This window comes from Pelecanus crispus, chromosome 12 (assembly GCF_030463565.1).
Source record: "Pelecanus crispus isolate bPelCri1 chromosome 12, bPelCri1.pri, whole genome shotgun sequence".
NCBI classification, from domain to species: Eukaryota; Metazoa; Chordata; class Aves; order Pelecaniformes; family Pelecanidae; genus Pelecanus; species Pelecanus crispus.
The window spans coordinates 13,123,252-13,145,107 of record NC_134654.1 but is presented as its reverse complement, the minus strand read 5'-3'; the positions used below and the strand labels follow the sequence as shown (position 1 = coordinate 13,145,107).

Here is a 21,856-nt window from a genome sequence, read left to right as displayed (position 1 = left end):
TGTCCCATGGGAACGCTCCCCGCGTGCCCTGCAGTGGCCAAAGGCACTCGGTGCCCCCACCAGAGGGGGGAGCCCACCTAGCACCAAGCCCAACAGCACCCCAAAAGCTGGATCCCGACCCAGCGGCACCCCCCAGCGGCACCCCCGGGGCCCTGGGGACCGCGGCAGGCTCCTTTGCAGGGGGCAGATGTTCAAGCTGAGCCAGGGACCAGGTTAAGGCTGGAGAAGCAGCGAGAGGCGAAAGAAACCCAATCGCTCTCGCTCAAGCCAGAGCAGGCTCAAAGAGTTCCGAAAATCTGTGCAAAAACAAAACTAAAGGGTTAAAGACATCCCCCCACCCCCCCCACCCCCCACCCCGGAGACTCCCCCAACCCCAAGCAGCTCTAATAAATACACGTGCTGTTTGCGGCTGGCATCAGGCTGGCAAGCCCTTGCTTCTGGACCCGGGGTCTCGCTGGGTGGCTCTCGGTGCTCCAGCGCTGGAGGTGGCTCTTGGTGGGGGGGACGTGGAGGTGTGCTTTGGGGTGGCTTTTGCACTGGTATATTGTGGATCTTCTGGAAAGGCTGCACCGAGCTGGGTCCCAGCCACTGTGGGGGTGTCCCCTGTGGACTGCTTCCACAGCAGGTGTTAATCCGCAGCTGGAGAGGGGCAAGAGGGTAGTGGAGGGCAGGGCAACACTGTTCCCCCCAGAGCATACCTCTGCCCCATCCCTTTGGGACCCCAGGGCTTTGCAGGGCAGCAGAGACCCGGAAGCTCCTGGGTCCCACAGGCTCTTGCACAGTTCAGGGTCCCTGTGGCTTTGTCCATGTGTGCCGACTATCCTGGGGCTCTACTTGTGCCAGCTGGAGCGAAACCCATGCCCTTTTGCTGCCTGGACTGCAGGCAGGGCTTCCCCATCCTACCCCGCTCCTTCCCAGAGCAGCTTTCCAGCCGGAGCAAGACTGGAATCCACTCACCATCCTCCTCCCAGCCCTCTGCCACTCCTGCCAGCTCATAGTGCTTCTTGCGCAGCTCTCCCAGCTTCTGCCGCTCCTTCTGCAGCTGGTTTTCCAACTCCAGCACCCGCACCTGAAGGACATCAAACATGCCATGGCCACCCTGTACCCTGGCACAGCACCTGGGTGCTCCAGCTGGCATGGAGCCGTGCAGGGCTGGGCACCCCCCTTTCACACTCATTATCTCCCCAGTATCAAGCCCAAAGACCACTGAGGTACATCCCATGAGTGCTCTGATGGCAAACAGTCCTGGGGAGGGGACCGAACTCAGGTGGGCGCTGCTGGTGCAGGCAGGTGAAGGCAGAGCAATGCTCGTGGGCATGCAGGGAAGGGGAATTCCCCGGGGATACCCCATGCCAGGTGGAGGTGGGTGCCGTGTAGCAGCCTGGTGGGCGCACAGGAGCAGCGAGAGGCCTTGGGCTGTTGTGCCATGATGGGGACAGTGGCAGGGAAGGTTCCTGGGCAAACCTGGCCATTGCCTGCACACCTTGGGCCTTCCCTGCAAACTGGAGGTGCCCGGGGCCAGGCAGGGTGCCTGCACCCACCACATTTGGTGCCCCCACCCACCTCTCCTCCAGCTCAGGCAGCCTCTTCTGAGCCCAAATGAGGCACCAGCGGGTGCATTTCCCAAAGCATGGGGGAACCTCCTACCTGTGAGTCCATCTCCTGACGCTTGATCTGTGTGAGTGTCATGCTGGAGAAGTCCATGCTATCTGTGGAGAAAGACACCACCAGCCCCGCTTGAGCTCCGCTCTCCAGCTTGGACTCCCCCCAACAGCTCCCGTGCTGCTGGCAGGGTCTGCCATGATGGAATATGCAGGCAGCAAGGGGCAGCCACAGGCAGAGACCACCAGGGCACAGCCAGCTGAAGACGGCAAGTGCGAAAAGCAGAGGTTTTGGGGCAGGTCTATGCTCTTGCAGCCCGTGCTTACCTTTCTCCTCCACCTGTGACTTCCCGGCCTTGGTGGAGGCCACCACACCGGCTGTGGCCTGGTTGACACCCCGGGAGGCTTGCTGGAGCTTGCAAAGGTTGGCACTGTCTTTGTCTGCCTTCACCTGCCAGGGCAGTGAGGAGGGGTGCACTTACGCCCCACCAAGTGAGCAGAAGACCAACCCCACGGTTTTGGGTGACCACGTGGTGCCCCAGGGTCACCCCAGATGACAGCCAGGGGAGCAGCCTTGATGCTGCCTGCTCAGGGATGGAGCATCTCCCAGAGCTGAGTGCAGGCAGCAGTGGGGGGAACTGCTGGGCAGTGCAGACAGCTGCAGGGGAGCCTACCTTGGAGGCTGCCACCAACTGGGCAGTGCTGGCTGCAATCTCCCGGGAACAGACCATCAGCTCCTCGAATGTCCCCTTGCCTTGCACCACCAGGTCAGCAGCGTCACTGCAGGAGGGCAGAGAGAGGCTGGAGCATCCTCCCACCACCCCTGTCCCCTCCCTGTGGGGACAGCAGGACCCTGCCATCCTCTCCCCGCTCTGGGGATGGTGGCACTTACACCATGACGGTGGCGCCCCAGCCCACTGCCTTGGAGGCAGAGATGAGACCCTCGGTCCAGCGGGAATTCTTGGCGTAAAACTCCTTGGGGGATGCTGCACCCTGCCATCGGGAAAGGCACAGTCATGCATTGGGAGCCTAGGACACCCAATCCCCTGCTCTCAGGGGAACGGAGCAAATCAGGGTCTTATTTAGGATGTGCATGGGAGCCAGGGAGACACCAAACCCGGGGGGTCATGGGGTCCCCTACGTGGGAAAGGAGATCAGGGACCTCCATGACAGCCCAGGGACCACAGCCAGGGTGAGACCCCAGGGCTGGGGCAGGAGCTGCTGGCAGCTGGTGTTGATGCCCCAACTGGCCAAGACTTGGAGCAGCACGTCCCCAGCAAGTGTGCAGTGACCCTGGCTGGCCAAGCACCTGCTGCCCTGTGCCCTGCCTGCACCCCTGCCTGCATCCCTGTCCCCAGCTCACCCGTCCGCTCTCCACGATCTCTCTCTGGAGGTCCTTGGAGGCCAGGACCAGGATGTGGATGGCCTGCATGAGGCCTGTGCAGGAGCCTAGGATCCTGTGAGACAAACCCCACTGAGCCCCACTTGTGGGGCAGGGAGACCCCAGAGCCATGGGGCAGCTGCTCTGCCTGCCTGCCTGCCCATCTCTTCCCAGCACCCCAGCCACCGCTCACCTCTCGTTCACTTCCAGTTTGACCCCAGTGTCACCAGCCCGTGCCTTGCTCAGCATCTCCTGGTAGAGGGGGGAGAGGCCGTGCTGAGCCCTACATGTCGTCTTGGCTTCATGCCAGCGGTCCCAGCAGGCATGGCGCCCATGGGTGCCTTGTGGCATGTGGCCACCCTCACCTCAATGCGGGCGGCCGCCGTTTCAATGGCTGCCGCTGTCGCCGCCATCTCCTTGTCCACCAGGTCACCCAGCTCCTCCTGCTTGACATCCAGCCCTCTTGGACGCAGCTCCTGGGGATGGAATGGGATGAAAGGGAGCAGGGGTGGCACAGCCCCTCCGGCAGTGCCCACCACGGCCTGACCGCATCCCACCAGCCCTCCTGGGGCACCCACCTCCGCAATGGCGCTGATCCGGCCCAGGCAGGTCATCACCAGGCTGCAGTCGGCACCTTCCACCGTCCCTGGGTCTTGCAGGGCACTGAGGTAGCTCACAGCCTCGTTGCCACACTGCTTGCACATCTCCAGCAGACCTGCATGGGCAGCACAAGAGGCTGAGGGTGCCACACGTGGGGACAGAGACATCTGGCCCCTGCCTGCCCCAGAATTCTGATCGGCCTGGCCCCTGCCCAGCCCCACGTGCTGGCCCAAGCCCACCCTGGCCCCTGCTTGCCCCAGCATCCTGCCCACGCCGGCCCCTGCCCACTCTGGCCACTGCCCGCCCCAGAATCCTGCCCACCTCAATATCCTACTTGCCCCAGCATCCTGCCCACCCGGTCCCCTGCCTGCTGTGGCCACTGCCCACCCCAGCACCCTGTCTGCCCTGCCGGACAGCACTCACGGTCGGCAGGCTCCATGGGGGCCACGTGGGAGGTAGCGCTGCCATGCAAGAGGGTGTCGCTGACAAGGTGGGTGAAGAGGGCCAGGCAGGGCAGCAGGGAATCTACAGCTGCAGTGGGAGAGCAGGCACACGTCTCAGCCCCAGCAAGGCACTGCCCACTCAGCCCACGAGTGCTGGAGCTGCCCCCTTCCCCAAGCCCAGCCCCTGCCCAGGGCTGTTGGCTCTCACCTGCATGAGTGGAAAGGTATTTGCCATGAGCGTCCCGCAGCCGGTCCACGCACTCGGAGGCTGCCAGCGTCCTGGACAGGAGGCAATCTGCAGGCAGACAGCAGGCAAGACTCAAACGTGGGGCGTCCCTGTGTGTGGCATGGCTGCTCTCCGCCGCTGGCATGGCCCAGAGGAGAGCAGGAAGGGGGACTCTGCATTGCAGCGGGTTGGGATAACACCAGGTTTGGCGAGCACCAGAGAACTCTACCTGCTGAGCCGGTGCAGCCAATGTGAGCGGGATCCTCCAGGCGACTAAGGGCATCCTGCACCATCCGCTCCGCTTCCCGCGCGGTGCCCTGCAGCAGGGCAAACTGCTCCTCGGCAAGGCGCTGCTGCAGCGCCCGCTCCCTGCTCTCCTGCCAAGCCGGCATGGGTGTCACAGACCCTGCTGCACTGGCTGGGAATCACACCTCGGCAGGGAGGGGGATGCCAGGATGCCCCATGCCAGTGGTGCCCCCAGGGTACCTTGTCTCTCAGCTGGGTCTGCAACGTCTCCAACTCCATCTTGCTGCTCTCCTGCTCACGGCTGAGCATGTCCTGAAGCTGCTCCAGCTTGGCTCGCAGGGCGGCCATCTCCTCCCTGTGCCACTCTGCTGCCTGGCTCAGGCTGTCCCTCTCCTGCTCCAGGCTGATGATCTGGGTGCTCTGCTCTACTCCCACCTGGGTGGGCACAAAAAAGGGGTTGGGGCTGTGCCAAGGGCAAAACCTCCAGTTTGGGGACTTGTTCATGGTCCAGGCTCGGGCCACCCTGACTGTCCCTGCTTGGTGCATCGCAGCCCCAGCAGGTCACAGCACTGCATCACCTGCTGCCTGGCAGCACCCTTGCAGCACTGACAGCCTCACCTGGGGCCAGCTGAGTCTCCCTGGGGAGCCCTTTCACTTTTATCATTGAAAATTCACTTTTGTTATATCTGTCAGCATCCTGATGGAGGAGGGGATGAAGGGTGCTGGCTGCCAGCCCTGGAGCCAGCTCTGCCCCATCCCTGTCCTGCCGTAGCATGTCTGCCCACCCTGGGGACGGGCAATTCCATATTCCTGCCACCTTCTGCCTTCTACAATGAGCCAGAAACACCTGCAGTCCTTCACAGCTTCGGAGGCATGAAATACCCTCTGGCATGGCAGCAAGCCCGTGCAAAGGCTTACCATGTGATGGCACGTTCCCTGTCTGGGTTTTACAGCAGGCAGAGCCATGCTGCCTGACCCTGCTCTTGCACCCAGGAATGTTAAACCCCTTGGTATGATCATTAAACCCATCTAGATGTGAGGAGGAAGATGACAGGGATTTGGTTATCAGGCCAACAATGTGTAACACCTGCTGGATGGGTAACACGCTGCCCAAGCACTGCGTAAGCAGGCAGACATCCCCTTCGCCCAGGTTGCCCATCCTGGGGCGGTGATGGGGTTGGCGGACACTACCCATGGGCTCTCACCTGTGTGCTGGACTCCAGGCTGCCCTGGAGGACTTGCAGCTCCTGTCTGCTGGCTGCCAGCTCCCGCTTCAGTGTGTCCAGCACCTCTGCCTGCTCCTGAGACTGTGGGCAAGAAGAGAGTTGCTGGCACCAACGCCCCATGGGGAAGCCCCCTGCCCATCCCTGGCATGTCCCCCCCATGTCCCTACTCACCTTCCTCTGAGCCTGCTCACTCACCCGCTGGAAGGAGTCCTCCAGCTCCTTCTTCTCCCGCTCCATGTCCCCCTGAGCCTGCCTGGCTGCTGTCACCTGCTTGGTCACCTCCGCATTCTGGTGACAGCAGAGAGGGAGCTCAGTGACCCCCACTGTCAGGGGACACAGCTGGTACAGTGGACGCCGGGGGGGGGGTTTCAGGGAGCCCACCTTCCGCAGCAGGTCAGCATGGTTCTGCACCAGCTCACTGTACTTCTCCTTCAGCTTGCTGTAGCGCTGCTCGTTGGCCTGTGCCCGCCCTGCCATGCATGCAGGGACGCTGAGGTGAGCACCCGGGACTCCCACCCTGGGGCTCACCCCCACACTAAGCCGGGTGCTGGCTCTCCCTGCTCACTTTCAATCTCTGTCAGGCTCCTCTGTGCCTTCTCGGTGTCCTCACGCTGCTTCTTCAGCTCCTCTAGCTCTGCACGCAGGAACTCACTCTCATCCTGTGCCTGCTGCTTTAGGTGCCGCTGCTCAGCCAGCTCGGCCTCCAGCTCACTGGCGCGACCACGCAGCTGTACCGCACCCCGTGCGCTCTGCAGAGACAGCAGGCAGGCAGCTCCCGGCACTGTTCAGCTCCCGGCACCGTTCAGTGGCTGCCAGCATGGTCCGATGCCCACTGGTACTGTCCGGCAGCCACCCCGCGGGTAGCATCCCACAGAGCTCCAAATGTAGAAGGGTGAAACACTGAGGATGCTGGGCAGTAGGAGTGAGCCTGGCTCCCCCAGCAGGGATGCAGCCCCACCCCCAGCACACCTGGGGACCCCCTGTATGGGCAGGGATGGCTGCGCCAGGGATACAGAAGCCATCGGGGACAGGGCAGGACAGACAGACAGGGTCACTGCCTTACCCACCTGGGGACATAGCCACCACCCCTCCAGCCCCATTCCCAGCATGAGCCACTGGGTCTCATCCTGTCCCTAGACTGCCACATGGGTGCTCACTGCATGACACTACCGGATGGTTGTCACCCACCTCAGCCTTGAAGTTCTCCAGCTCCTCCTTCAGGGCTGCGATCTCCCCATAAAGCTGCTCGATTAACTGGTCCCTGGGAAGGAGAGACACCAGGTATATCCTCAGTGCCACCAGCTGCACTGGTGCTGTGGGGATGTATCCTGGGAGGGCAGGTGTCCCCTGTGCCACCGCGGCTGCTGTGCCGCCGCAGCCTGGCAGGCGGCTGCGGTGCTGTGCCAGGGAGGGAGCTCCCAGTCCGATACCGGCCACCACCATGGCATCACTGGGACTGCTCACTTGTCATCCTTGTTCATCCCGTTCTGGCTGTTGAAGTTGAAGGGGTCGCTGCTGAAAGAGCTGCCGAAGATGTCATCAAACTTATTGTCAGACAGGCTCTGCAGGGAGAGCAGCATGGACCTGGAGTGAACCCACCACCACCCGGGAGCCCTCGCCCCCTCCACGTCCCTGGCAGCACCACTGAGCCAGCCTACGTGCCAGGCTGCTACCTGCTCATGCTGCCTGGACACTGGAGCTGGATCCCCCCAGCAGCTCCCAGGGTGTTGAACATGGAGCATCTCTGGTCCGTCCCCACCTCACTCCCGTGGGAGGAAGATCCCCAAAGCCATGTCACCACACGCCCCTTCACCTCCCAAAATGCTCAGCGCCTGGGGACAACCCTTGGTGGAGAGGGGCGTGACGACCTAACGCGACCTAACGCAACGCAAGCGTGCAGAGCTGAGGGGTGATGCTGGGAAGCCAAACATCTCCAGCTGGCAATCACTGGGGGGCACCATACCACTAAGAGAAGCACCGTGACATCAATTCAGCCTGGCTCAGACCTAGCAGCACCCACATGTGACACCCAGCACCCATGCAGCCCCCTGCAGTGATGCTCCCCAGCACCTGAGGCCATCCCCACTGTCTCAGCTCCCACCATGGCATGGTTTTGCAGAAATAACCCTGGTCTTGGAGCCAAACAGCACCCACTGTCCTCTCCGCAGCCCAAGGGGCACAGGCAGTGCTACAGCAGCTCACCTGCGAGGCCGTGTCCATCTCCACCAGGTCTGTGATGGGCTCACTGTCGGGTGAGGATGCCTCGGCGGGGATGACTACCACGGGGCTAATGTGCTCTGACAGCGCTGAGGCACGCAGGAAATTGGGAGGATTCTGGGGAGGGAGGGGAGCACGGCTGGGTGAGGCAGAACTGTCACTGCCACAGGGCTTTGGGCATGGTTGGTTGAAATCTTGCCCTGGCACTGAGCTGGCCATGCCTGGGCCTGTGGGAATGGAGTCAGGACCCATAGGGATGAAGCCAGGAGCCATGGGGATGGACCCTGGCAAGAGCTGACAGTCTGTGTGAGAGGGGAACCCACCCAGGGAGGGGTGCAAGGATGAGCCTCAGGCCCCATGAGTCCCACATTGCCACCAGCCCTGGGAAGCCAGGCAAGGCAGCAGGTGACCCTTTTTGGGCACCCTCCCAGTGCCACCAGCCCCACTGCTGCTCCTGGCCATGGAGACAGCGGGCGTAGGGACTGGGGACCATGGGGTCTCACCTCTGGCAGCTGTGGGATCTGAATCAGCCGCTTGAAGTACTGAAGGTTGCTGGAGCGGTAGAAGAGGTCCTTCAGCCTGCAGGGAGCAGGGAATGGTTAGGGATGGCTCTTGCCCAACCCAGACACCCCACCCCACATGTGGGTAGCTCCAACCCCTTGCCTGGCTCCAGGAGGGTGTCACCGGGCCACCTCGCTGCACCAGATGGGACAGTGGCATGTGCTGCCACCAAACCCACAGCAGGTCCTGGCAAGACCCCATTGCCAGCCTCCCACCTCCAGCAAAAACTGACTGCTGGAGGCTTTCTCCCATAAACGCAGGACCTGATGAACAGAGAGAAGGACCTGAAACTTGAGCAACCTGATCTAGTGGAAGATGTCCCTGCCCATGGCAAAGGGCTTGGACTAGATGATCTTCAAAGGTCCCTTCCAACTCAAACCACTCTGTGAGTCTATGAAACCATGAACCAGAATGGCTGTACTGGGTTGCACCGAGGTACAACTACCTCTCTGTGCTGGCCTCACCACGGCCAAAGCTTGAAGGGACAGCTGAGAAACATTACCATTGCTCCCCCACCACAATCAGAGGGTTAGGGGCTTCCTGTCTGGAGGCCACATCTGCACCATCACCTTCAGCTCCCCGCAGGAGCATTTCCCCAGGAGCAGGGCTACTTCCCTTCAGGATTTCCAGTTCTGGGGAGGAGCAGCAGTGCCTGGCCATGCCACTTGTGGCTCACCTCCCTTCCAGCTGCCCCGGCATCCCAGTCGGTATCCCGGTGCTGTTGACACACCCCCCAACAGTCTCTGCCTTGGGTGGTCAGATCCCACAGACAGCCCCGCTATCTGCTCATATCGGTGCCTGGTGATTCTCCCATGGGTGCTGGTTTGCAGTTTATGACCTTGAATTGAGCTGTTCCTCAGCACAGTGACATCCTCCCCCTGCTCTCGGCGGCCAGTTGTCATTTTGACTATCCTAAATAATCATGTGCCAGAGCACTTCACTACTTGCTCTTTTTTGATCTCATTTAAAATACAGTGAGAAGACTGGTTCCAGCACCATCGCTGACGATCACCCCGAGACACTTGCTTGCTCTTGGGAGAGCGGAACAAAGGGGGAGCATCCCCTCCCTCAACCTGCTGGCCAAACTGCTGGTGATGCAGCTGAAGAGACACTTGGCTTTCTGGGCTGCAAGCCCACATTGCCGGCTCATGTCTCATCTGTCACCCACCAGTATACCCCAGTCCTTCTCCACAGGGTGCTCTCCATCATTCATCTATCCATTCATCCATCCATCCATCCATCCTCCAGTCTGTGCTGGTACTGGGGACTACCCTGACCCAGGTGCAGGACCTTGCCCTTGGCCTGGCTGAACTTCATGAGGTTCTCACGGACCCACTCCTCTAGCCTGTCCAGGTCCCTCTGGATGACGCCCCTTCCCTCCAGCATATTGACTGCACCACTCAGCCTGGTGTCATCTGCATTTCTCAGGGTAGTTCAATTTTTTTGCAGAACTTTTGGAAATAAGTATGTTCGCTCCCACTGCACATCACCCTGCAGCAGCTCATGGCCTCTCACGAACCCAACGCCCACCTCCCGCACACAGCAGCACCCACCCCATCCCATGCTGCCTTTTTCATGAAGACCTCCTCCCACTCCTTGTTTCCTTGCTGTGCCAAGCGTCAGGTCAGCCACTCCGCTGCCTCCCTCCCCTCTCCCTCAAGGCCTTTTTATCAACCAGCACCATAACACTTCTCAGCCCTTGGGCACTGGCAATACTCCAGCAGCATCACAGCTACCCTCACATCCAAGGTCTCAGGTAACTGGGTGACCAGTTTCTGGCTCTCTTGTCCTATACCTTTTATCTGCTGCTTTTAAAATCTCTCTTATTGATATCTTAAGTTGGGACAGACACAGGTGCCATGAGCTTTACCCTTTCCTTTTCTGTCTGTGTCCCTGGAAGGATGGTTTTTCCCACCCAAAAGCCACCTCTGCTCCACTGCACCACCCAGCAGCATCCCTGGCACCCAGGCTCTCTGCAAGGCTCTACACGGACTCCTCCTCAGCTCTGCAACACCCAAAGGCTTCATCCTTTGGCTGCCCCTTTTAATAAGCTCCCTCGGGTTTGTGCAACTGGCATTTTGTTTGAAATTCAACAGAATTGGGGGCAAAATCTCTTTTCCCTGTCCCACAGTCCCAGTGCCATGACCATGAGTCTTCCACAGGGCTTGTGCAGACCCTCCCTCCTGCAGCAGCATCTTGAACCGCCTCCATGTGCTGCTTGTGTTCTATCCCACTGCTCCTACCAAAGCATCCCTCTCCCAATGGAGCCAATCGACCCATTGCAAGCAGAAAACGCTGCTAAGGGTGCTGAGCACCCTGCTCACCCAGCACTCAGCCTAGGACATGCCTGGGGTGTCCCCACCAGCAACCCCCCATGCTTGGCTTCTCAGCCCATGCAGACTTTCATCTCATCAACCACAACTTGCATTTAAAACTGCAATTAAAGGGCTTGAGGGTTTTAAATTGTTGGACGTGCTGTCAGCAGCTGAACGCCTTGTTAGAATTAGTAACGGCATTATCTGGTAATTCAATAGCTGTGGATTAGCCAAGCGGAGCGGCTGTCCTGGAGGAAGCTCCAGGGAAAGCTGAGAGGTTGAAGCGGGCTGGATTTCAGAGCCTCAAGAAAGACTGACTCCTGCACTTCCTCCATCTCTGTTGCTCAGCTGCTGAGCCTCGGCACAGGAGCTCCGGCATCCCTTTGCACTCCCTCCACCCTGGAAGCACCCCTGAAGCATTGCTGGCAGGGGGGAGAGCCAGCGCCCCGGGTCTGGGCACTTACTTTCTGAACTGCTCCAGGAAGCGATCCCGGTGGCCCTGCAGTGTATCTGCCGGCAGACCTGGAAGAAGCAGCAAGCAGAAATCTCACCAGGCGTGTCCATGCCGGGAAGGAGCATGGATCAGGGGACAATCCCATCAGCACAGCCACACGGGGATGGTCTTTTGCAGAGATGGCCACCCTCCCTCCCAGGGTCTGAATGCTCCCAGGGCAGGGAAAGGCAGCAAGCTGGCATTCAGGCAGCTGCCACCACAATTTGAGGTCCTGGGGGATGTGGGTTTTGCAGCCAGCGCCTGTCCAAAGCCAGGGGGCCTCCTGCTGGGCATCGTCCCTGCGGCTGAGGTGCATTTGGCAGGGCAGGCTCCTGGGACAACTCGGTCCCTCGGCGCTTGCACCTCCTGGTCCCTTGCCCTGGTGACTCCCTCCACTCCCTCAAATAGGCTGGAAAAGAGATGGGGCGGCAAACAGCCCAGCCTGAGCAGGGTGGCAACTCGGAGTGTCCCCCTCTGTGTTGCCCCCCTGCCTAAGGTGGTGGTGCTGGGGACACTCACAGGAGTGGAGCTTGAAGAGCAGCTTGACAGTGTAGTCGTAGAGATGGCTGCAGTCCAGGATCACCTGGATGAGCGGGGCCAGGCGGCACTGCCCCGCGGCTGTCACCGACACTGAGCGTGACATGTCCAGGGAGCTGAACACTGCAGGGAAGGAATGTGGGATCAGGCTCCAGCAGCACCGGCAGCACCACAGGGTGCCATGCCGTGTCAGCCATGTCTGCAAACGTCACCCGGAGCAAGAGACCTACTGGCCCTTGGGGACCCAGCCTACCACTACACAGTCATTTGCTGGCTCAGAGAGAGGGGAAATTCCCACCCAGGACTCCCCTGCAGGCACGGGAACAATTCAGCCTAGCACTGTGGGCTGGAGGTGCCCAGTCCTGAGCCCCAGCTGGTTCCCAGGGCATAGGTCCCAGCACCACAAGGGTACGAAGCCCCTGTGCTCTGCCTGTCACTGCCATCCCGCTGGCATTTGCGTGTGACGGGGAGATGCTGCACAAACAGTCGGGAGCAGCTGGCAGTGCCTCACATCTGTGATCCTCTGCCCACATCACATCGACTTGCATCTTGTGCCAGGGTTGCAGATGTGCCCCACAACACCAGGCCACAAAGGTATTTCTGCTGCGGTGGGGACAGGCCAGCCTGGGGCACGGGATGCTGGGCTGCCAGAGACATGTCCAGTGACCGTCTTCATGGTCTAGGCTTTTGGGTCTCCCACGAGCCATGGGATGCCTGCCCTGAAAGCATGCCGGTGCAGCAGGCAGCCTAGCAGGGCAGTTGGAGATGATGTCAGCTTTATCTCCCCCCATCCAGGGACCCCATCTCCTTGCATCCGGTGACTCCCCTCCGACAGCAGTGAGAGCTCCTGGGAGCACTCTGGGGATTGGGCTGTGCCGCATGGATGAGCCCCCCGGCACCTGCACTATCCCACTGTGCCAGCATGTGGCCATGAGATGAGGGTGCTGCTTCAGTTCTGTCGAAACACAGCCCTGTCCCACCAGCACCCACAGCCTGGTGCATGCAGCAGATGAAGGCTTGCCCCAGAATTGCTTTAATTTATCCCAAACCTGATCCTGCTTGAGCGTGCAGAGTTGCATGACAGTCCTGAGGGTTGAGACTGCTTTGTTTTTACCCCTTCGCCTGCTTGCGCAGGACGAAGGCAGGGTAGCCCCATGCCTCCCCCAGCTCCAGCACTGCCACAAACATCCACGGCAGCTTGCATTTGCTGCTAATAAAACCCAAAACTTGTTGCAAGCCCATGAGTAAGATCAGAAGAAATTCAGCCCGGGGAGGCTGCTGGAGCAGGAGAGCCCAAAGTCTGGGTGGTGGAAGCGATGCACGTGGTGGGGAGTGGGATGGGGTGATGTGGCCAGCCCCATGGTACTGCCAGAGGGCTGCCACGAGGCAGCACGGCACGCAGGGACTTCAGTTAATAATAATTCAGATGAAGTGCCCAGAAAAGAGATGAGCTGCGATACTCTTCAGACAGCATCCTTCCCAGAGCCTCTGCCCAATGCAGCTCAGCCTCTGTGGACCCCCCACCCCAATCTCCAGCAGGACAGCATGGGGGCTTACCCGTCTGGAAGAGGTTCAGCTCACACTCCAGGTAGTCAAACATCTCCACTGTCAGCTGAAAACTAGGAAAAAGGGATGAGGATGGTTGGAGAACGTCCCCATGGCCAACCATGGGCCTCAACCTGTGCCAGGTGCCACCCCAGAGGGATGAGCGGGTGCTCCAATGTGGATGCGCCAGCCTTGCCCAGGGGCTCCCAGCACCCATGGCATGCGTGGGGGGAAGGTGAAAGGTCCCATTCCCAGCTCAGTCTCACTGCTGGTGAGGCTGGGCAGCGCCGTGCCACCCTGCCTGCATCTGCCCTCCTCCCTCGCCTCCCACCCCTGCCCTGTGCTCACAAATTATTGACGTCGTTCTCCCCTGCCTCGTCAAGCTGCCGGTCAGACATCTGGAGGTTGCCAGGGAAGCGGGGATTCTGCATGGGGAAACAGGAGTTGGGAAAGGTTTTCGGAGGATCTCCTGCTCTGGCCACAGCTCTGGGAACACCAGGGTTGCTGATCCAGCTGCCAGCCTCAGCTGCTCAAAGCCATGCAGGGCTTCCAAGTCCACCATGATTTCCCATTCTTCTCTTGGCAGCACGCTATTATTTTAATGCCACAAGCATATTCTATTCTATTCTATTCTATTCTATTCTATTCTATTCTATTCTATTCTATTCTATTCTATTCTATTCTATAGCATCTGCCTAAATAATAAGCTCCATCAACATAAGCACAGCTTTGTGAGGTGTGACAGGGCACTTTTCCCTTTCTATAAACATGCTCCCCATCACCCCAGCAGCCGGCATGGCATGGAGCAGACCTGGAGCCGGCCAACTCTGAGCGCATCCTCTCCAAAGTCCAGCCCAAAGAAGACACCTGCACTGCAGCACTGCTCTGGAGGCTGGAAACAAGCTCCTGATGAAGGGGAAAAAACCCAATCTGGAATGGTCCCCTGGGATTCCCCCAGGATGCTCCCACGCCCAGGACCACCCATAGCCCAAGAGCCCAAAAGGGAGATTCTGGTGAGCGGCACTGATTATTTCAACCTGGGGACAGCACTGGGTGGGACAAGATGGGACACCAGCTGAGACCAAACCCACAACATCCCACACGTACTGATGTTTATCAAGTGGGGCAAGTGAGGGAGGGCAGAAGCCCTGGGAGCACCAAGGCAGCTGGGAGCCAAGGGGTTTGTTCCATGCTACCTCGTCCTGATCTCCTGATAAATCTAAGTGAGATTTGTGGTCTGCAAGGAACTGGGTGTTCATAAAGAAACCTCAAATCTGTGACTGTTGAAAGTTCTGCTGAGAACTCAGGCTGTACACATTCAGCGGCACTTAGGTTAGGTTAACCATTATTTCTCCATCATTCTTAAATTTTCAGGCTGACTTGTTGCTTCCACTCCACTTTTCCTGCCCATATAAAAACCTTATTTCAGAAAGCACTAGAGCACCTTACATCCAAACTTTGGTCTTGATCAAAGACCAAGCCCCCAGCATCCCTCCCCGCATTCATGGTGATGCAGAAAAGCCAGGCTCCGCTGCAGTTTTCTAGGGGATTTACACCTCAGCACTGGCCCCTGCCCTGCCTGCGCTGCCTCCTGCCTATTCCTGCTGCCTGGACTTGCTTTAGCCATTGCAGGTCTTGCCAGAGCAGTGCTGGGGATAGGCAGGAGCTGCTCCTACAGCGCAGCACAGCATGGCATGTCGTGGCACAGCATGGCCCCCACAAGCCCTCCCCAGTCAAGAACCCCATGGCCTCTTCCATCCCTGCCCATCTAGGATACCTGGGAGGGGATGTGCACCCCAAAGCTGGGGGTCTTACTGCTTCTTGTAGTCCCCCCAGCTTCCAGCCCCTCCCAGGTGCCTCCAAGGAGCCCTGATCCACCACAAAACCATCCATCTCGGAGGCATTGGTCCTTGGCCCACTTTTGGTCCAGGCTAATCATAGAATCATAGAATGCTTTGGGTTGGAAGGGACCTTGAGAGATCATCGAGCCCAACCCCCCTGCAGTAAGCAGGGATTGAACCTGTGAACTTGGCGTTATTAGTACCATGTTCTAACCAACTGAGCTAACCCGGCTGGATCCTGGCAGCTTGGGACATATTTCATGGAGGCAGCAGGACAGCCATGACAGAGGAGAGAACCCATGGGGGTGACAGCACTGAGACAGCTCTGCCAGCCCCTGTCCTGCCCCATAACATTGCCACCACTTTTGTCCCAGCGCCCCATCACCCACCTCTTGCTGCGGCTGTGGGGACGGGGACAGGACAATGCTCACCTTCGTGTGAAACTCCATCTTTGTTCTCAGCAGTTTGAGGTAGATGCTGCAGAGCTGCCCGTAACCCTCGCTCAGGTGGCCCTGGGGACACCAAAAAGCTGTTGAGACCTGGGGCAGGCTGTGAAAAAGCCTTCTCCCCTTGCAGCATGAATGACCCCTCCCTTATGTCCCCCAAAACCACAGCCAAAACCCTCCTTGCCAACACCCTGGCTTCAGGCTGGCTTGCAGCAAACGTGCCGAAGCGATTTGGTCAGGACCTTCTCGTCACCTTCTCTGCAGATTTCAATGTTGCCTTTGGCTGCCAGAGCCAAGTTTTACTGGGTTTTGCCATAAAACAGGAAGAAGGCATTTGATTTTGGTGGAAAAGGATACTGAATGTGACTGGCAAACCCAGCCCAGGGACATCATGGCCATCACGGCTCAGCTGTGGCTGAGCACGTGCTCAGCCCTTGGAGCCTGGCTCTTCCTGGGCAAGACCACTGTCCAAGCCAGCACCACCCCCCAGCCCAGCTGGGGCACCAGGCACTGCCGAGGGACCTCCAGGGTGTCCCTACTGCAGTGGCTGGCAGGGTTGGCAGCTTACCCACATCCTGCTCATGTCACTCAACTCATTCTTGTATCTCACGGAGTCTTTCAGTACCTGGAAGAATGATGATGATAATTAGTAGGCAGCATGGGCAGCAGGCAGAGCACCAGGTCAAGGCATGCCATACTTGGAGCCGGCAATTTGGGTAAAGAATGGGAGGTCCAGATGCATTCACAACCCTGCAGCCCACCGGTGGTCTCATTACCCCCAGCCCCAGGGTGCCTCAGTTTCCCCAGCTACACACAGGGCATTGCTGGATCCTTGCTGATGGTCCTGCACCAATGCTGATGCCCCATGCTGAGCAGCTTCCTCCAGTACTGGTGCCACGGTCAGCACTGGGGGTTGTAGTGCAGGGGGGTTGTGGGCAGTGCACCACCAGGAAGGTTCCAGCAAAGCCAGCAGGGAGAGGTCCCCATGCCGGTCCTCACGCAGGACTGATGCCCAGGAGGGCACCAACCCACCACCATCTCCCACCGCCCTGTGCAGCCCCGCGGGAGAAAGAATTTGGCACTGGGGTGGCTGCCGAGCCGAGCTCGCAGCACTCACATTTGAGTGGCCATCCCGGAGGAGTTTATGGAAGACGTGACAGAACTTCCAGCAGAGCACAGCGTTGCCTGACAGCGGCAGCCGGTTCACCACTGACCAGAAAGTCTGCGCCCCCTTCTCGTGGTGCGTGCCCAGGATGCATGGTGGCAGCCTGTTAAGGAAACGCTCCTCTCCCCCTCATCAGTGACAGACAGCAGCCACCCTGAAGGTGGCTGGTACCCGCAGAGCTGAGGGGAGCCGCGCCACTGTGGGGAGCTGACGAGCTGCCAAGAGTGGGCACATGCCAACCCCTCTCCTCCAGCCCCATGCCACTGCTCTGGGAGCACCATGGCATGCTTAGGGGTGGGGCTGTGCCTCTGCCGAGTTTTCCTGGCTGCCCTGCCAGGATGCTGGGTATGTGGGTTTAGTGGCATGCTCACAAGCACCTTTGGGGATCTTGCCCCAGGGTAGACAACCTGCTGCGGGCATCTGTCCCTCCTGCCCTCCCATGGGATAGCAGCGCCAGGAGCACAAGGCTGGGCACCCACCAACAAGCAAAGGCTACAGCAGCAGGAGCAGGGACCCCCTGCCCTGCTGGAAAAACCCCAACCATCATTGAGAGCTCCCCAGGGTCCCATCCAGCCACCCCCAGCACCCTGGCAGCTGGCTTGCGGTGCTGACCTGGCTGTGCCAGCACCTCTCCCCACGTGCCGCCTTGCCACTGCCCCTTTTCCGGGTAGCCCCAGCCCCGCTCCCACGCTCACTTGTCCCACGGCCAGCTTTGGGAAGGATATTTCTGGCATGTTTCTCCTTGACAGCCACTTCCTGTGTGTTAATAGCCTTATTGATGCTGACAGTCTGCAAAAGAGAAATGGTGGAGGGGGGGTGAGATGGGAAGGGCTCAGGCTCCCCCCTTGGTCCCCCCTCACCCGCTGAGACCCCCCAGCTCTGCCAGCACCTGTCGGTAGCTGGGTCCCATCCAGGTCCCCAGCCCCTGCTCGTGCCAGCTGGATGCTGCCTGTTGCCAGATGCCTTTCTGGGATGTGGCTGGCATCCGCTAGGTTCAGCTGCTGCCAGGATTCATCTACTCAGCATAATAATGATACAATTAAAGCAGTGACCACAAAGGACACTCTTCTGCCCTCCAGGTGGTGGGACAGGCAGAGGGAAGGCAAATCCCTCTCTTGCCCTTGGATCACAGGCAGCAGCCGGCAGCTCCTGCTCTGCTTTTGGCGGAGGCAGTGGGAGGGGCTCAGTGGAGAGGGCATTTCAGGGCCCACAGGGAATCTGGCAGCAGGACGACGAGACCACCACATGCAGAGAGTGGAGCAGGACCTGGGCTGCCTGTGCTGTCTGGCAGCGAAGGACAGGTCCCAGCTTATTTGGCACCGAAGCAGAGTGGCTCTGCAATTGCTGGTGTTCTGCCACAGCCCATCCACCCTGTGGCCGGACAAAGCCCCAGATGCAGGATTAGAGGGGCAGGAGATGGACCTGCTGTCCATAGTGCAGGCAGCTGCCCTGGCTGGCACCTGCTGCCACCTCCCCCCACCCCACCACCAAATGGCACATCTCAGCCCGGCCACAGGCACATCCAGACACAGCACAGCTGGTCCCTGCCCACTCATGCTCCCCAGCCACTCTGATCCCACCAGGAGCTGGCATAACCCTCCCATGGGGCAGGCAGCGCTGCAGGCAGCCTCTCTCCAGCATGACCTTGCCCACCCTGCCTGCCAGCTGCCCTTTTGCTTTCTGCCAGGAAAAGCAAGGCTTGCAATGCAGATGTCGGGGACCTTGGGAAGCCCACACTGAGGAGCCTCGGCAGAGCCAGCGCTCCATTTAGCCTCTGGAGAGGCAGTGGCAGCTGCTGGAAGTGTTTGCTGGGCAGGATTTTTAACCCTACCCCATTTCTGCCCCTCAGAAAGCTGTGCCAGCAGTGGGGCAACACTGCAGCTGATACTATGTGGGAGCGTGGTGTTGCTGGCGCAGGGCCGCCCTCTCCCCAGGCTCCTGCATCACTCACAGTGGCACTGAGTGCTTGCCTGGCACCTGCTCCGTGAGGATCCCACTGCTGAGGGAAGAAACTGGCTGGCTCAACACTGCCAGAAGTAGCTAATTAATGATATAAACCAATTAAAGCAGCAGGGCTAATCTCTTCACCTTCCTCACTGCAATCCTTCTTGCACCCCAGCTTGCTCACCCTCTCCAATGCAGCCCCGCTATGGCTTCATCACGACCAATCCTGATGACTCCATGCTGAGTGGGGCTGGGGGGAACCACGGACACCAGCCTTGGGCACCCCATGTATGGCTGGGTATGGCCCTGCATTGAGCCTGACCCACCTCCCCAGAAAGTCCCTCTGCCACCAAAGCATCCACCAGGTGGAGGGGGCACAACGTGCTGAAGGGCTGAGACAGCTTCTGCTCTCACCCACAGCTGCCAACTGTACCCCCACCCCAGGGCCAAGTGTCCCTTTAGCTGAAACATGAGGTTGGGTCCTGATGTCCCAGTATGAACCAGTTCTGCCGCAAGGATGCTGCTGCTCACTCTGGCTGCACTGGCTGCTCTCAGCAGGGCCAGTCCATGTGGCCCCGTGGTGTTTGCAGCCCCATCCCAACGGTGCTGGCTCTGCTGGGGATCACAGCAGGTCTCCAGCCATGCCGAGCTGCTCACCATGCTCACCACCAGGTCCCTGTTTACTGGTGACCATGGAGATCATGGAGGTGACCATGGAGGTCATCAGTAAGATGCAGAAGGCTCATTTTGGGGTGGCAGGGGACCCAGATCACCAGCTGCAAGGCACAAGCATCCTGGTACGGTGGCAGGCTGGACACAGACCAGAACCTGTATCTTAGCCCAGCTTTATGGAGAGCTGAAAGAAACACTGGCGGTGGAGAAACCTGACCCCAATGGGCATCCCTTCCTGAGGGGCTGGATGGAGGCAAGCAGGTTCCCAAAGCAGGACGACCAAGGGTGGGAGCCACCTCTGCACCTCTGCCTGGCCCCGTGACTGCAGCCCCTTGCCATTTATGAAAACATAAAATAAAATTCAGCATTAAAAAATTCCCAACAAAATCCTCAGGAAGGCGCCTCTTCTGCCAGCAGCAGAAGCCTGGAACATGATGCCCACGTCCCAATGGCCATTGGTGACACATGCCATGGATCTAGCTCCAGGCGCAGCCTGTCCTCATCCGAAATCCCAGCCTGCAGCCATAATGGCACAGGCAGGCAGGACGGTCGCAACGGGCCACCCGGCATGGTGAGGAGTACCAGGACAGGCATTTAAACACATGTCCTGCCTTGAAATGGGAATCCTGGACCACAAGTAAGAAGCCAACTGCAAAGCTGGAGCTGGCGAGTGGAAGGTCATAGCTGGAGGCCGGATAGGGGCACTACTCTCCTGAAGCCAGCGGCTTCACCACAGCAGGTGTCCGCTCCCCAGTCCTTGAAAATCCAGACAGGGCAGTCTCTGGAAGGAAGCAGTGCTGGGGGGCTGCCACATCCGCAGAAAAGCTGGAAATGGAGCTCCCAGTTTAACTGCTCTTTCCTGCCAACTTTTCCTGGTAAAGCAAGGACATGTTTTTCCAACTGAAGAAGCCAGTGACCTCTCCAGAGTGGGGAGACATGGTGGGAAGGTGACGGGTGGCCTGGCAGCTCCTGGCTCTGGGCAGTGGCCTCCAGGATCCTCCATCCCTGAGTCCCCCACTCTGTTTGAAGCACACACAAGGTCCATGCAGACAGTGGAAAGGTTTTCTGAGGAAAAGTCAGATACCATGTTTCTGTCCTTGCAGATGCAGATATGTCCCCTGGGAGGGCAGGGCAGGGATCCCATCCTGGGAGCCACTTGTAGTAGGCACCGGGACTCGGGAGATGCCCAAACTGCCACTCCACCGGCCGGTGGCTCCGGCAGCACCCAGGCAAGCAAACCAGAGGAGCACAGGTCAGCAGCGAGGGACCAAAGCTCAAGTTTCACCTCCAAGGGACAAGTGGGGTCAGGGAGGGCAACAGCAGTGTATGCTCCTGTCCACAAGTTTTGGCTGTGAAACTGGGTCAGGAAGGAGGGAAATTTGGGGCTGCCTTGAAAGAAAGCTCAGACCTCTTTGCCATGGAGGGTCTTTCACCCCAACCCAGAGGCACTGCTTCCCAATACCATCCAGCACCATTACAAGCTGCTACACCACAAGGGCTGTTTGTAACCTGTCATGTCACCAGTGCATCCTTGGCAGCACCACTGGCCTGGCCCCAGTTTCTTGCTGATGGAGGGATGTCAGTCCCTGTACCTTTGGGGGTGCCCAAAGGGCTCCTCTTCTGCTGCCACTCCCCAGTGCTGAGAGCAGGGCAGGGGACCATGGCAGGCACAGGGAGCCTGCATGGGGCAGCTAGGCCCTTCCTCCAGCCCCACACCCTTCCCTGCCGCTGGGAAAGGAAACCCCAGTGTTTCCTCTTATGCAACGCTACCAAGGCAGCAGGGCCAGGAGGGAAGCTAGCGGAGAGGCCGGCTGGGCCCTGTTTGCACAACAAGAGCTGCAAGGGGGTGACACTGCCATGCCAGTCTCCCCCCAGCAGGGCCACAGGGCTGGGGTGTGGGGCAGACCTCAGCGCAGCAGCACCTGGGGCAGGGCTGGGCCATGGGTGCTCTGCCAAGGCTGGGTGAGCAGCACCATTACTGCTGCAAGCACTGGTAATGCTGCAAGCACTGGGAGCTTTTCAAGCGCCTCTTGAGCGGGGCATGGAAACCCCACCACCACAAGCACGGAAAGGCTCAGGCCATTTAGGGGAGGAACAGAGTCAGGTAATACAGACCAGGGACTATCCAACCGTACCTCTGCCCTGAACAGTGGGACCTGCCTGAGCCGCTTCTCCTCCCTCTGCAGCACCCAGAGGGTCCCCAGAAACCTGTGCAAGGTCTTTTGCCCTGGCTTGATAGACCACCACAGCCCTGCCCCAGGGGAATTTAGTGCGTTCCCATGGTACTCTGGGAATCCCACTGGCAAGGAGCGCTGCAAGCCCTCGGGGTGAGCTGGACCATATCCCATGGGACCCTGTGACCAGCCCAGCTCCTCTCACAAGGAGATGCCATGCCAG

The 21,856-nt window shown here is 59.4% G+C and overlaps 1 protein-coding gene across 1 annotated transcript in view; it reads right to left on the bottom strand.

Moving 5' to 3' along the window:
* Nucleotides 1-528: 528 nt before the first annotated feature.
* The window catches only part of HIP1 (huntingtin interacting protein 1), a 48,536-nt gene continuing 27,208 nt past the window's right edge, over nt 529-21,856 (bottom strand). The window contains exons 2-29 of the mRNA XM_075720132.1: nt 17,569-17,632; nt 16,796-16,938; nt 16,247-16,303; nt 15,664-15,744; nt 13,740-13,816; nt 13,404-13,465; nt 11,829-11,969; nt 11,281-11,338; nt 8,444-8,519; nt 7,926-8,057; nt 7,188-7,285; nt 6,912-6,984; nt 6,289-6,472; nt 6,105-6,193; nt 5,895-6,011; nt 5,686-5,804; nt 4,793-4,915; nt 4,481-4,620; nt 4,234-4,320; nt 4,006-4,113; nt 3,561-3,697; nt 3,348-3,458; nt 2,494-2,594; nt 2,276-2,381; nt 1,929-2,052; nt 1,648-1,709; nt 958-1,069; nt 529-639 (exon numbers count right to left, since the gene is read on the bottom strand). Coding sequence (XP_075576247.1) covers nt 629-639; nt 958-1,069; nt 1,648-1,709; nt 1,929-2,052; nt 2,276-2,381; nt 2,494-2,594; nt 3,348-3,458; nt 3,561-3,697; nt 4,006-4,113; nt 4,234-4,320; nt 4,481-4,620; nt 4,793-4,915; nt 5,686-5,804; nt 5,895-6,011; nt 6,105-6,193; nt 6,289-6,472; nt 6,912-6,984; nt 7,188-7,285; nt 7,926-8,057; nt 8,444-8,519; nt 11,281-11,338; nt 11,829-11,969; nt 13,404-13,465; nt 13,740-13,816; nt 15,664-15,744; nt 16,247-16,303; nt 16,796-16,938; nt 17,569-17,632 — 2,793 coding nt within the window. The 3' untranslated portion in view covers nt 529-628. The remainder of the gene's footprint in view (nt 640-957; nt 1,070-1,647; nt 1,710-1,928; nt 2,053-2,275; nt 2,382-2,493; nt 2,595-3,347; nt 3,459-3,560; nt 3,698-4,005; nt 4,114-4,233; nt 4,321-4,480; nt 4,621-4,792; nt 4,916-5,685; nt 5,805-5,894; nt 6,012-6,104; nt 6,194-6,288; nt 6,473-6,911; nt 6,985-7,187; nt 7,286-7,925; nt 8,058-8,443; nt 8,520-11,280; nt 11,339-11,828; nt 11,970-13,403; nt 13,466-13,739; nt 13,817-15,663; nt 15,745-16,246; nt 16,304-16,795; nt 16,939-17,568; nt 17,633-21,856) is intronic.